The sequence below is a fragment of the Drosophila guanche genome, unplaced genomic scaffold, assembly GCF_900245975.1.
Source record: "Drosophila guanche unplaced genomic scaffold, DGUA_6, whole genome shotgun sequence".
Lineage (NCBI taxonomy): Eukaryota > Metazoa > Arthropoda > Insecta > Diptera > Drosophilidae > Drosophila > Drosophila guanche.
Genome location: NW_022995765.1, coordinates 300,187 through 315,707, shown reverse-complemented (window position 1 = coordinate 315,707; position 15,521 = coordinate 300,187). Strand labels below are relative to the sequence as shown.

The 15,521-nt window shown below is 41.3% G+C and overlaps 2 protein-coding genes across 2 annotated transcripts; both read left to right on the top strand.

Moving 5' to 3' along the window:
• Positions 1-11,055: 11,055 nt before the first annotated feature.
• Positions 11,056-12,331, top strand: LOC117591091 (enhancer of split mdelta protein). Its single transcript, XM_034284192.1, has one exon. It carries the CDS (start codon positions 11,411-11,413, stop codon positions 11,996-11,998), a length of 588 nt encoding a protein of 195 aa, XP_034140083.1. The 5' UTR covers positions 11,056-11,410; the 3' UTR covers positions 11,999-12,331.
• Positions 12,332-13,966: 1,635 nt separating this feature from the next.
• On the top strand, positions 13,967-14,963 carry LOC117591092 (enhancer of split mgamma protein). Its single transcript, XM_034284193.1, has one exon. The coding sequence runs from the start codon at positions 14,097-14,099 to the stop codon at positions 14,727-14,729; it is 633 nt and encodes a 210-aa protein (XP_034140084.1). The 5' UTR covers positions 13,967-14,096; the 3' UTR covers positions 14,730-14,963.
• The last annotated feature ends 558 nt before the right edge of the window (positions 14,964-15,521 follow it).

Here is a 15,521-nt window from a genome sequence, read left to right as displayed (position 1 = left end):
TAAACACTTCCTTAAGTTGATCAAAGTTATATGAGCATCATAGATTTCAATTTTATGGAAATGGTTCCAATATAGAGCTGATATATCAACTATATACATATATTCAAGTATTTTTCTTTGCTGCTTATATGAGCATCATAGATTTCGATTTTTTGCCTTCTTGATTTTGAATCCAGATGGCTGTATAGCCACACTGTTACAAGTGTATTTAAAAAATTTCGCCCAGCCTCCGCAAAGGTCGAAAGTCTGCTGTATTCTCAATGTTGAAGATAAAAGAAAACTAAAAACGCCGTTAAGTAGGTAATGATCATATCTATCAGATTATTCGGATAAGATTGAATCATTATTATAGCCAGAATGAAGACATAAATTTGAAGTGGCTAAGCCCACCCCGTCTAGCAGCTTTTTTTTCACATTCTCTCATTCCACACTCTGCAACGCCTTCTCTTCAGTGTAAAATCGGAATTTGTTTTTTTTTTTTAATTTTGGCGTACAACAAATTAAGGAAGTTTGTTAATCAATGCAATATTATGCAATGCAATTGCAAGAAAAGGCGTTCCTCGATTTTAAAGAAATATAATTTTTAAATAGAGTTTTTGCCAAAAGAAATGGTAAAAGTCCCATAGTGCATTGCAGCGACCGTTTATTCCAGTTCTTTATGAAGTAATATATGTAAGCTCTTATCTCGCGCTCTATCCATCGGTCGCGCTATCCAGTCTCAGTTATATTAATAATAGTGTTATCTCTTAATCGTTGGAGAGTCTTAAGTTAAGGCTTACTAACTTACTAAACGCATTGCTTGTGCAGTGTACTTTCGTAACGCGTGGTATAAAGTGAAGTTTTCGTAATGGGCCGTACTTCCCAATTCTTTCTTTTATAGTGGGTGGGGATTTTCGGGATATGGTTTTATGGGTTTTTTTTTTGCAAAGTAATGCACCGAATGGTACTGCAACTTATTATGAAAGCTCAACACTAAATATAAAGAATAATAGTGAGATCCTTAAAATTCGTCCTTGAAGGACTATTTATATAAAGATCAGGAATATACATACAGTCATCATAACAAACCACTCTGTTCAAAGGATAATCAATTTAACTTATATTTTCAACTTTTTAAATAAAAGTTACGGAATAACTCTTATTTTCAAATTTATAATAAAAATCAACAATTACTCTTATTATTGATTTTTATTATAAAAATCATAATTAATTCTTATTTTTGATTTTAAAATTATAAATTTAAAAAAACTCTTAATTCTGATTTTTATTGAAAAAATTAAAAATAAGTGTTATTCGTAACTTTTATATAAAAAAGTTTAATATAATTCTCAATTTTTACTTTTAAAGTTATAAAAGTTCCCCTTTCTGCAAATAACCGCTAAGGTACAGATGTAGTACTGAGTGACGGGTATAAAAGTCTTACACGTCCCTTCTCGTTTTAATTTTAATTTTAATTATTGTTATTCTTTTTCCCACCTAAGTTCATCATTCATATAAAATAACTTAACTTATTTAATTCACCAACATTTATTAGGAAGTGAAACACCAAAACGAACTGAAGAAAACAAACCCCTTTATCCTTTTATACCCTCTGCTAAACGACTCCAGCAGTCCGCTTTTAATGAAAATTAGTTTTTAAGACAAAACAGAAAAATCCGAGTTTTAAATCGAAGTAGTGTTGATAAGCGTATCCAAGCGAAACAAAAAAACAACCTTACGAATGTTAGACACACTTGTACCTCTTATTAAACAACAACGCAACAACTTAGCCCGTTCAACTTACCTTCTAGCACAAAGAATTTGATTATTATATTTAAATTTGTATCTTATTGTATTACACAAGCGTTCTAAGCGAATATTTAACAACCAAACAAACCAAAAATCAAACTAAACTAGCGACTAGCTAACACGTTAATTTTCATTAATTAGTCTATATGTATATGTGTGTGTTGCTATATGTGTATTTAACGAGTTTAATGTATCTTCGTAAAAACCTAAAATCTATCAATGTACAAGTATATCGAACAAAAATTAATTTACTTTCAATAAACCGTTTAAATAATTTTGATGGTTTTATTTTATGCTAAATGTGTTTAAGGAGAAGAACATTTTTATACCCGGTACTCGAAGAGTAAATAGGGTATATTGTATTTGTTCACAAAAGTGGATTTGTGTGGAAGTGCTTTACATACGCACAGAGGGAAACGTTTCCGACCCCATAAAGTATACATATACATATGTACATATATTCTTGAGCAGCATCAATAGCCGAGTCTGTCTGTGTGTCCGTTTGTCGGCTAGTTCTCAGAGACTATAAAAGCTAAAGCCACCAAATTTGTCCACCAGACTTCTGCCCAATCGAACCGTCTAGAAATGATTGCGAAAAGTCCCGGACCACCGGATATTGCCGTCACAGGTACCAGATCTGTGGTGCCAAAACCTCTGGTGGGAGTCCCACCAAAGCGGCAAGTTTTTGTCTCTCGGCTTGCCCCTGACCTCACATCTAATGATGTAACTGCTTGCATACAAAGCAAAATAAAAGCCGTTGGCTTAAAGGTGGAGAAGTTTAATTTCTCTTATACCAGGGAGATATCCTCTTTCAAGATTAGCGTGTCTTCAACTCATTTCGAGACCATTTGCTCTTCCAAATTTTGGCCAGAGCACCTGGTTGTGAAAGAGTTTAAGGCTAATATGAAAAATAGGCCCCCCATAACTCCTCCTAATAGTGAGGCCAGTGGTCCTTCCTCCTCTGCTCCATCCACCTCTTCCCACTGCAATTCCTTGCAGTCAAAAAACTATCATCCCTCTTTGTAGCCTATCAAAATGCTCGCGGCTTACGTAGTAAGCTGACCACTCTTTTTTTGGATAGTTTCACATTTTCATCCCATGTTATTGTGTTTACCGAAACCTGGTTAAAGCCGGACATTCTTAGTTCCGAAGTTTTGGTAGATCGGTACACAATTTATAGGAATGATCGTTCGTCTCGACGTGGAGGAGGGGCTCTGATTGCAGTAAACTCTTACTTTACGTCGGAACTTTTCATAGTTCAGGTCTCACAAGACCTGGAATTCCTCTGTGTTAGACTGATTCTTCCCGGCCAGTCTATTTATGTCACTTGCTCGTATATTCCACCGAATTCGGATGTACTAATATACGAGCAGCATTTGTCTGCCTTAAAAACTGTTTCTTCCTCGTTATCTGATAAAGACCATTTAATAGTTCTTGGGGATTTCAACCTGCCAGTTACTGTCTGGTCTTCGGTTAACGAGTCAAACAACCTTGTGCCCATGTCACGACATGAGTTTATTGATGGCTTATTAGACCTGTCCCTGTCTCAAGTCAACCATGTAAAAAACTCCTTGGGTCGATTGCTTGATCTGTGCTTTGTCCGGACCGTAGCGTTGTTAACACGAGCACTCCCGCTCACCATACCTAAAGACTGCTATCATCAACTTTCGAAGTGTCGATAGATATTGGACCTACTGACCATTTAATAGTTCTTGGGGATTTCAACCTGCCAGGTACTGTCTGGTCTTCGGTTAACGAGTCAAACAACCTTGTGCCCATGTCACGACATGAGTTTATTGATGGCTTATTAGACCTGTCCCTGTCTCAAGTCAACCATGTAAAAAACTCCTTGGGTCCTAACGAACTAGACACGAAACAGGCCTGGCATCGCAACAATTGTGCTCGTGAGGGCGAGTGGTATGGATTTCTGACGATAGTAGTTGAAAGCTTCACAGCTATCTATAACCTGGATGACATAGCCTAGCACGCCCATCCGATAGACTTGCGCAGGCGACGAAAGCATTTCGGCTCAAATGCTTCGAGTTATTGAATTAAAGAAATTTTGATTGGTCCGCTCTGTACTTGTGCACTGACGTCATTGAAGGCACAAACATTTTTTACAATGTACTTGACACAATTTTTGACACGTGGTCCCACTTTCATGTCCGACTAGATCTGCGAAACCTCATTGGTTCACCAAAGAGTTATCCAGTCTAAAGAACCTAAAATCAAGACTATTTAAAATATCTCAAGAAGTTTGTTCTCCCTCTTCTCTTTCTAATTACTTAATAGCTCGGTCAAATTTCACTGTTTTTAATGCTCAATGCTATAGGAACTACCTCCTTCGATGCAGGATGCGTTTTTCACAGGACCCTAAACAGTTTTACAGCTTTGTAAACAGTAAGCGTAGAACGTCCGCACATCCATCCTCGCTATCATTTTTGAATATGTCGGCAAACAATGATCAGGCAATCGCCGATCTTTTTGTACAATTTTTTCAAACCACCTATTCCCAGGAAAGCTACCCAGGTCATATGTATCCATATAGTTTACCAAGGTCGAATGGCATTTTCTGCCCTTTGTTTAATGAAGGCTCCTTACTTCATGAACTACAATTAGTTAAGCAGGCATTTTCACCGGGCCCTGACGGAGTTCCCGGCTGTGTACTCAGGTACTGTGCCGAGTCTCTGTGCGGACCTTTGCTTAAACTATTCACTCTATCCATCCATTCTTCTAGCTTTCCCCCCATCTGGAAGGAATCCTTTATAATTCCTCTCCATAAGAAAGGTAGCAAGTCTGTCGCTAAAAAACTATAGAGGTATATCCAAGCTATCCGCTATTCCTAAAATGTTCGAGAAACTTTTAACTGCGCACTTGCAGCATCTCTGCAAATCACTTATATCTCCAGCTCAGCACGGATTTATACGGCGACGATCAACAACCACTAATCTTTTAGAGTTCACCTCCTTTGTAATTAAAGGATTCCAAGGTAACTTACAGACGGATGTTATTTACACTGACTTCAGTAAGGCATTCGATTCTATAAACCATTCTCTTCTTGCACAAAAGCTCGACCTTCTAGGGTTTCCGCCCAATCTGTTGAGATGGATTTCTAGCTACCTGTGTTCTAGGTCTCAAAGGGTCCTTTTCAAAAACTCCTTATCTTTACCTGTTATGGTTACTTCTGGAGTACCACAGGGTAGCCATTTAGGCCCCTTACTTTTCACACTCTTTATTAATGACCTGTCTTCGGTATTAACAAATTCTCGAGTACTTATGTATGCGGATGATGTTAAACTCTGTGTCCAGTATAAGGACATTTCATTTCACTCTCGCTTGCAATCTGATCTCAATAGCTTTCAGTCATGGTGCTGTGCAAATATGTTACAACTTAATGCCTCGAAGTGCAATGTAATGACTTTTTATCGCTCCAGCCCCTTCCTGGCTCCTTACACCCTCTGCGGTAGTTCTCTTGAGAGAATTACATTGGTTGATGATCTAGGTGTTAAACTAGACCCCAAGTTAAAGTTTTCTGAACACATTTCTACCATGGTAAATAAAGCCATGGGTGTGCTTGGGTTTATAAAGAGGTGGTCAAAGGAATTTGAGGACCCCTATATAACGAAGACTCTCTATATCTCGCTTGTTCGTCCGATTTTAGAATACGGCTCATGTGTATGGTGCCCTCAGTACAACATACATCAGGACCGTATTGAATCAGTACAGAAAAACTTTTTATTATTTGCCCTACGGGGCCTCAACTGGGATGCAACTGTGAGACTGCCATCCTACCGTAGTAGACTTCTTTTAATAAATCTTCCATCCTTAGTTAGTCGTAGAAAAATGCTNGAGTACCACAGGGTAGCCATTTAGGCCCCTTACTTTTCACACTCTTTATTAATGACCTGTCTTCGGTATTAACAAATTCTCGAGTACTTATGTATGCGGATGATGTTAAACTCTGTGTCCAGTATAAGGACATTTCATTTCACTCTCGCTTGCAATCTGATCTCAATAGCTTTCAGTCATGGTGCTGTGCAAATATGTTACAACTTAATGCCTCGAAGTGCAATGTAATGACTTTATATCGCTCCAGCCCCTTCCTGGCTCCTTACACCCTCGGCGGTAGTTCTCTTGAGAGAATTACATTGGTTGATGCTCTAGGTGTTAAACTAGACCCCAAGTTAAAGTTTTTTGAACACATTTCTACCATGGTAAATAAAGCCATGGGTGTGCTTGGGTTTATAAAGAGGTGATGACCCCTATATAACGAAGAATCTCTATATCTCGCTTCGTCCGATTTTAGAATACGGTTCATGTGTATGGTGCCCTCAGTACAACATACATCAGGACCGTATTGAATCAGTACAAACCAAATTTTTATTATTCGACCTACGGGGCCTCAACTGGGATGCAACTGTAAGACTGCCATCCTACCGTAGTCGACTTCTTTTAATAAATCTTCCATCCTTAGTTAGTCGTAGAAAGATGCTTGGTGTAATTTTTATGCACAACTTGATCAAGGGGGATGCAGACAGCCCTTACTTGACCCACTAGAAACTATATTCCTTTGTTCCTTCCACTAGCAGATCGAATTATGCCTTGCACGAACCCTTTAGGGTTCTGATTATAATTCCCTCTACCACATTATATCCTCAACTAACTCACTTCCTCTTCTTAAATCTCTTATACTACCCTACCTCTCCCGTAGTTAGTTTCATTTTAGTTTTGTCTTGTTTTTGATTTTGGTAATTTTTGCTTGCTTAGCTTTAGTAGCTCTAGTCTAGTTGTGTTTAGCTCTAATTTTCCTCGAATATTAGCCTAACATTTAATCTTTCCTGCATGCTCGCGACCGCTTCGCGCCGAGCGTCATGCGGCAGCGCCCCTCGGTCGGTTGGGCGGGAGGAGGGCTGCGTTCTGCTGGGTTCCGCGCGTAACAGGCTTTGGCTTGGTGTCGCATGGGCCACTTGATGGTGCAGTCATTGCATATCAACGTCCAGACAAAAAAAAAAAAAACAAGAAGGGACGTGTGAGACGCTTCTTAGTCGTCACAACTTTTATACCCGGCACTTAGGACTACATCTAGATGTAGAAGACATCGCCTACCACTAGATATCGGTCACATTACAGAACACGTAGTAAAAAGCCTACTAAATAAAATGCATCATAAAAATTGGATCAGTTAATCGTATTTTCCAATTTATGAGATATTTAAAACAGCAATACAATTGGTACTTTTTCCCTGCACATTCTGTGCAATAATGACGGCTAGGTTTCACAGCAGATTTTTCGAAAGTGGCGACATCTATGAAAATTTCTGGTACGCAACTTTGATGGTCACTCTTTTTCTAACACAAAGCGTTAAAAACCGAGTCTTGGTTATAACTTTTAAAAGTTAGCTTTTGGCCACTGTTTCCGCAACTCCTCGCAACCAGTTCGGAATCAAAATCTCGAAATAAAAGGACAAGTGCCGCTGGTTCGACCGAGTCGGAATTCAAATCAATTTAATCTCTTCTTCTTTTCAATTTCGATATTCACCTATTAAATGCATGTTCTTCCTCTTTCTCTATCGTATTCACATATTACATGTATGTTCTATAGCAACAAACTTCTGTGAGTGTGTCGTAAATGCAACAATTCAATATCTTAATGCTACAAATTCATTTTACTTATACAAAATACTAATTGCTCCCGGCCATAATTTGCGCTAATTTGGCGTAAACAGCCACCAAAACTGGTCATTGGGACAATAGTGCATCTGCACCTCAGCGGTGTTTTGTCAAATTTTAAATTTTTTCTTCATCTGTCATCTGTCATCTACAACACTTCTCACACCAACACGCTCGCCGCCCTTCCCTAGACCCACATACTGCAGACTCGCGGCAGAGGCAGAGGCAGCGACCGCACAAAAAAAAAAAACAAATATAAGCTGCGAAACGGGGTGGGTTAAAAGTCGGTAGAGGGTTTGGCAGAGGGACGGCAGAGGCAGGGGCCGAGTGAAGCAGGAGCAGAGTGTGAATGAGAGAATGTGAAAAGAACAACAAGAGCTGCGGGACAGGGTGGGTTTAGCCACTGCAAATTAATTTCTTCATTCTGGCTATAATAATGATCCGATCGGATCCCAATTTGATGATCTGATAGATATGGCCATTCTCTACGGAATGGCGTTTAGTTTTCTTTTATCTTCAAAACTGTAGATTTGTGAGGTTTGCGCCCTTTTGCGGAGGCGGAAGGGGGCGTGGCTCATTTTTGAAATACACTTGTAACAGTGTGAGCATACAGCCATCTGGATCCAAAATTGGATGGCTCTAGCTTTTATAGTCTCTGAGATCCAGGCGCTCAACAAGACAGACAGACGTACAGACAGGCATGGCTCTATCGACTCGGCTATTGATGCTGATCAAGAATATACATATGTACTTTATGTGGTCGGAAACGTTTCCTTCTGTGCGTTACATTATATTTGTATGTCTGTCCGTCCGTCCGTCTGTTACAAATCAAAACAACAGGCCGCTCATGAACTTAAAAATATCCCTCACGAAGAACTGTCTCCCATCAAATGTCATCTTTGTTGCAGTTCTGTGTATGCTAACATCTCGATTAATGGAATGCAAAAGGCCCAACGACGACCCTCGGTCTTGGCTCAACTACCCTGGGCTGTCGGCCGGGCAGGCGAATTTGCTCAACTCGAAAGTCGAAAACACAAAACCCAATCTCGCAAAATGCGCGAAACAAGTGTCACAGCTGACCGAGACCCGACTCGATCCCCGAACAGGAGCGCGGAACAATCCCAATACTTGTGGGAATGCCTCAAGTAAACTTTCTCACGATGCACCAACAACCCACATAGCATAAGCTAGAATTGAGAAAAGGAAAGAACACCGGCTGCTGGCCTGGGTGGTGCTGGATCTTGTGGTGGTTGATGCGTAAATGCAACGCAATGTAGCGCCAAAGAGGAAATGAGGTCTGTGTCTCTACTGCTGCTTCGGGCTCGGCAACTGTGCGCCAAAAAAGAAGAGCACAAGCACACTCGCAGTCACACAATGAGACGTTGAGATTGGCTCTATAGCTCATAAAGCAACTATATAAGGAGGCCTCGTCGGTGGCAGAGTTACTCGCTGCGTTACCCAATTCTCAGTGCACGTTTGCTTGTCGACGCGGAAGGTTGGTTGCGGACAAAATTTTATTTTTATTTTTTTTTAAATGTTTATTTTTTCAGAACACAGGCTACTATCATGTAGCAAACTATTAAAAATTAAACTATGAAACAATTATTATGTTTTTTCAATTTGCCTTCAAATGATTAATCAGCACACTCCATTGTCGTTGCCCTCACACTTACAGCGAGAGCCCTTTCACTCGCACTAGTCCATAATTTTTTCCGACGAGACCTCCTTATATAGTTGCTTTATGGCTTAAGTGCTGAAGAAACTATAAGGAGGCCTCGTCGGTGGCAGAGTTACTCGCTGGTTCTGCCAATAAAGAAACTATAGTTTCTTCATGGTTCTGCCCATAAAGCAACTATATAGGGAGGTCTCGTCGGAGAAAATTATGGAATAGTGCGAGTGAAAAGTGCGAGTGAAAGGGCTCTCGCTGTAAGTGTGAGGGCAACGACAATGGAGTGTGCTGATTAATCATTTAAAAGCAATGTGAAAAAACATAATAATTGTTACATTATTTAGTTTTTAATAGTTTGCTTCATGAAAGTAGTCAGTGTTTTGAAAGAATAAACATTTTGCAAAATTTTGAACAAAAAAATCTTCCGCAACCAACCTTCCGTGTCGACAAGCAAACGTGCACTGAGAATTGTGAAAAGCAGCGAGTAACTCTGCCGCCGACGAGGCCTCCTTATATAGTTGCTTTATGGTTCTGCCTATGTTCAGTGCTCGTTTGCTTGTCGACGCGGAAGGTTGGTTGCTGACTAAATTTGTTTAAACATTTTTTCAAAATGTTTTTTTTTTCAAAACAAAGACTACTATCATATAGCAAACTATTAAAAATTAAATTATGAAACAATTATTATGTTTTTCACATTGCCTTCAAATGGTTAATCAGCACACTCCATTGTCGTTGCCCTCACACTTACAGCGAGAGCCCTTTCACTCGTACTTTTCACTCGCACTTTTCCATAATTTTTGCCGACGAGACCGCCTTATATAGTTGCTTTATGACCATGAAGAAACTACAGTTTCTTCATGTTCATGCTCCTACCGGCACTGTTGCGTCGGCGCACGGCAAAAGCACGAGGGAGAGGCCACCATCAGCACCGAAAACGAGTGAGCACATCGCCTGGGTAAAGATTAAAAGAACGTGTTATTGGGCCCTAGTCAACACACTTGAAAAAAGCAATTGAAGGTGGGTAATTTAAGGAGGGAAATAAAACTTCTAAACGAATGAAGGCAAGCACACCAATTTTTTCGTGTATTAATAACTGTGTTCTTAGCAAACAGGCAATGAAAAAAAAAGAAATGAAAAGCTTTAACAGATCGAAAAAATGGCAAGCCAAAACAACTCTCATGTACTAATTTGTTCACTTTTCGTTTTTTTATTTGTCTAAGTTTTCTAAACAATAATATGCTCACAGAATTGACGTTAAATATTTTTGTTTATATTCTAGTAATACTAACCTTAAATTAAGACATTTCTCATAACAATCGAAGCAGATTTCATGAATTTATTAAATAGTGCCTATTTTGTACCTGAGATTGAAGAAACAACATCGAGAAACTTAAAATATTATCGTGTATTATCGTGCTGAAAAACTTGACATTAGCCAATCGGTGGTGATCATAGTGGAAAAGATGCGAAATTTTGCTGTTTCGGGACAAAATTGTCTCTTATCTGTCTCTTAATGATTTGTTTCGAATTTTACATTTTTTCTACATCTGTCATCTACATCTACATCTCTTCTCCCACCAACGCGCCCTTTTAGCTCACCATTATCAAAAAGTGACGCACACTGCATGATGTAGAGTGTGAAATGAGAGAATGTGAAAAAAATTGCAAATGAATTTCTTCATTCTGGCTATAATAATGATCTAATCTGCTGTAGATTTGCAGTGTGTGGCTCTAAGGAAGGGGGGCGAGCTAAAGAATCGTGTTTGCGTGAGTAGTGATGTTGATGTAGATGACAGATGAAAAAAAATTTGACAAATACCCGCTAAGGTGCAGATGTAGTACTGAGTGCCGGCTATAAAAGTTGTGACGCGTAAGAAGCGTGTCACACGTCCCTTCTCGTTTTTTGTTTTGTTCAATGTTGCACACAAAAATATCTTGACACATGCAGAAAGCGAGACACAGTGCCACACAGACAACGCTGCCACTGACGCCGTCGCCGATGCTCCGTCTCTTACCCGATTACTGCTTCGTTGCGATCGTCGCTTGTGCGAGGTAACAGTTAGGGGAGGATTTTGCAAGTGTATTGCACCGACGACGTTTTTGCAGCTACAAAAAGGATCAGCTTACCTTACGGCAAGATCATTTCTCAAGCGACTACCGTGCAGTGCAGAGCAGCAGCAACAGAAGCAAAAGCCATACTAATAACATCAGCAAGTTCCGCAGCTCATCGTAGATCATTTGCATTTGCCAAATTTAAGTAACAAAATAAAAAAGACATAAAACAATGGCAGTGCAGGGTCAGAGATTTATGACCAAGACGCAGCACTACCGCAAGGTGACCAAACCATTGCTGGAGCGCAAGCGACGGGCCCGCATGAACCTGTACTTGGACGAGCTGAAAGATCTCATTGCCGATACGATGGACGCGCAGGGGGATCAGGTCAGCAAGCTGGAGAAGGCCGACATACTGGAGCTGACGGTTAACTATTTGAAGACGCAGCAGCAGCTGCGATTGGCCAGTCCAGGCTCCAGTCCAGCTTGCAGTCCGTCTTCTTCCTCCTCCTGCTCAGCACAGGTCAACTTTGACAAATTCCGCGCGGGCTATACACAAGCCGCCTACGAGGTCTCGCACATATTCTCCACCGTGCCCGGTCTGGATCTCAAGTTCGGCACACGCCTAATGAAGCAGCTGGGACATCAGCTAAAGGACCTGAAGGAGGAACGGAACACGCCCGAACTCAGCGAGGAGCATGTCAATCTCTTGGAACGCAAATTGGAGCAGCATCAGCACGAAGAGCGACCCATCACACCACCCCTTCAGGATGACGACAATGACAACCCCAATGGCGAAGATGTCTGGCGGCCGTGGTGAACCAGGGCTGAAGCAACTCCGTAACTTAACGAATAAACATTGAGAGCATTACTACTGTGGGTTTAGTTCGTAGGCCATAAAGATATTCAGCAACGATCAAAGTTTTAAACCAAGGTTTAGTGTAAACATTTGCCTCAGAATTTGTACCTACAATAAGCAGCTTATATTTATGATTTGATGTGATGTTCCTGTGATAGTTTCTAAGTTCGTATATTGTATTTGATCTCCCATGGATTTGGAGAAACACATTTACCAATATTTATTCTTTATTTTACTAGCACTAAGTAAAAGAGCTTCCCTATTGATCTTCCACCTAGTTGTATTCAAGAAATACATTTGTTTGTATACCTAACAATTTCCATATGCTTTAAAATTTTTATAATAATCAAAAAATTTAATAAATATATGAATTGAAAAAAAAGCATTGGTAGGCTTCAAAAGAAGCAACAGTCTCCAGAGTTAGCTATGAAGGATTGAAACCACTGTTTCCACTAAACCACTGTTTCTGTTTTACCTGTTATTGAGTAGAATTTGAACAGAATTTTGTTTTATTTAATCGCCACAGCGAAATTGGATGGTCATATTGACCAGGTACTTAAGTTTATGTTGGGGGAATATTAGAAAAAAAACAAAATGTTACCGAAAATTTTGAACTCATAAAGAGTTGTTTGCGGAACGGACACCAAAAATAGGTGAACAGATTTGTATGATATCTTTTTTGTTTATTTTCTGCAATCCGATTTGCCAAAGAGTACAACCTAATTAACAGCGTTTATGTTTAAAAAATATACATATCTCTGTCTCAAGTACTCTGATTCTGAAGTTATATTTCACTTAATAACTATTACAGAATATACTTTCAGCTCATTCCATGATAATTGTCTTTTCCTTTTTCATTACTTAAAATGAAACTTTTATCACCCAAGAGAATCCACCCAAAATTAAAGTGTTCCCCACTCCTTGGTGCCACGAGCAATTCAGTGAGACAATACAATCGATTACAAAAGTCCTGGAACGCGAGCAACTTGTACCCGAAAGTGTGTCCACCGCGAGCCGCACGCAAGCAGCTCCCCAGGAGCAACATCGCTAGCTTAGCCCCTATTTACAGGAACAGAAGAGAGACAGTGGCAGAGCCACAGCAGAGATCAAGGATCGGGCAAGGTGCAAGCAGAATGGAACGAGCAAGTCGAACACTCGACGCACACGAGCAATGTTCCCACCGGATCGTCATCGGGACCATAGCAGCCGACCAACAAGTGCAGGATGCCAGGCTCGGCCGGGCACGAATACGATCCAAAAGGTGGAATGCCAACGGTAAACAGGAAGTTGCCGACGAATCGCACCGTCCCATCCCTGTGTCCCGCCTCACTATATCCCTGGCGTAGCCGTGGGAACCTCGAGAAACCTAAATGAGATGGCATAAAGCAAGCAGTTCAATATCCTCATGCTCGCTTAGAGTTTTTTGTAGTCAAATCATAACACACAAATCTAGAAACGGAACAGCAGCTGTTCCTGCTCGCAAATTCCCATCCTCCGAGTCGCTGTCCGAGCCCATATCCATCCAGGGCCCAGCACATGGCTCATGCTCCGTTGCTCGTTCAGGGCAGGTGAGCGAAGCGAGCGAATCGAGAGAGCATACTGGTGTGAGAAACTGAGCTGGAAAGTGTTTCCCACGGTACCAAGGCACACACACAATGCGAAACGATCCTTGCAGCGATCCTGCTCCCTTAAACGTTGATAAGGGTGCCCAAGCCAGACCCCCGCAACAATAAGAAATCGTACAAACAATAAGGAGCAGTCCCTAGAAGAAGCGGAAGGGAGACCAACCCTAATGCCAGCACACGCTTCGCTTCGCCCCGTCCCGCTCTGCACCATGACACGAAACGCCAGAACAGGGGCCCGAACCGAACCGATTCTTGGTTCCATGGGGGTTGTTTCAGGGCAGCTATAAAATCAAGGGCCAACGCTGTAAGACAGCACACAACGTCTGTAGCCGTCGGAGCAGCCACAGCTCAAAAGAAACACACCACACAAAGTAGGGACTGAAACACAGAAAACCACTCAGAAGGAGAGTCAGAAACACAGAAAACAGCCAAAAATGTCGTCAACACAAATATCGGAAATGTCAAAAACCTATCAGTACCGAAAGGTGATGAAGCCCATGCTGGAGCGCAAGCGTCGGGCGCGCATCAACAAGTGCCTGGATGAATTAAAGGATCTAATGGTAGCCACTCTTGAGTCGGAGGGCGAACACGTCACACGCTTGGAAAAGGCCGACATCCTGGAGCTAACAGTAACCCACCTACAGAAGATGAAGCAGAAACGCCAGCACAAGCGCGCCAGCGGTGATGAGAGTCTCAGTCCGGCTGAGGGCTTTCGCTCTGGCTACATCCATGCCGTCAACGAGGTATCCCGCTCACTGTCGCATCTGCCCGGCATGAATGTCAGCCTGGGCACCCAACTGATGACACATCTGGGACAGCGACTCAATCAACTGCAACCTGCTGTCCAGGAGGCGCTGCCAATCAACGCGCCACTCTCCGTGCAGATTGCCAGTCGGGACGCCTACTCCGTGCCTATTTCTCCCGTGTCCAGCTTTGCCGGCAGCCCCCACTCCAGTTTGTTCAGCAGCGAACGTCTTAGCAGTGGCTCCCTACTCACCACTTGCTCCTCCAAAATGGAATTGGAGGTGGACAGCGAGGATGAGGAGAATGTCTGGCGTCCGTGGTAGCACACAGGAACTCTGAAAGAGAGAGAGAGAGATATAAAGAGAATGCAAAGAACGATTTAGAAAGTAAAAGTCTTCCTGGTCAATGGATGCCGGATAGTGCCCCGTTTCATTGAATCTCCCACCCCTTATTTTTTAAGAACAAACAAACAAAAAAGCTTTAGTTGGGACACACAGTTCAAGTGATAAATATTATAGACAAATAATAATAATAAAATTAATAATAATAATCTAAAATTTAAAGAATACGGCTGTTTTTCATAGCATTACGCCTTTTAAGACATGCAAAATTGTTCTCCAGCCAATTGGTTACAAACTCCAAAACAAAGCTTCTCGATAATTTTGCGCTCCGACTGCGATTTGTGTCGGAAATACTACTTTTCCACACCAAACTGATGTGAATGCTGCCTCAAAGCTGTGATTGCTGCCTCGTAGCTGGCTGGACACAGAGAAGATCCGAGACAAAAGATAACGAAACAACAACACGAAAATTAAGCAGAAGCATAGCCGATAACGAGGGAAAGAACTGCAGCAGCAGTCACAGTTGCCCCTTGAACACGTGTGCCCACAACAAGCAAAGTTAACAACCAAAAAATTAGAGACTTACACGCGGCGTGTCTAATCGAGTTAAAGGGCAGCAAAGAACACAAAAGGGGCAGGGGCAGCAAAGAACAGCAAAGGAACCCAATAGCAGTAGGGGCAACAAAGAAACCGAAAAAAGAAACCGAGTCATCATTCATCACAGAGCCCAATCCTAATGTTGTTTCTTCTGTATCTTCAGTCGAAGAGTCAAGA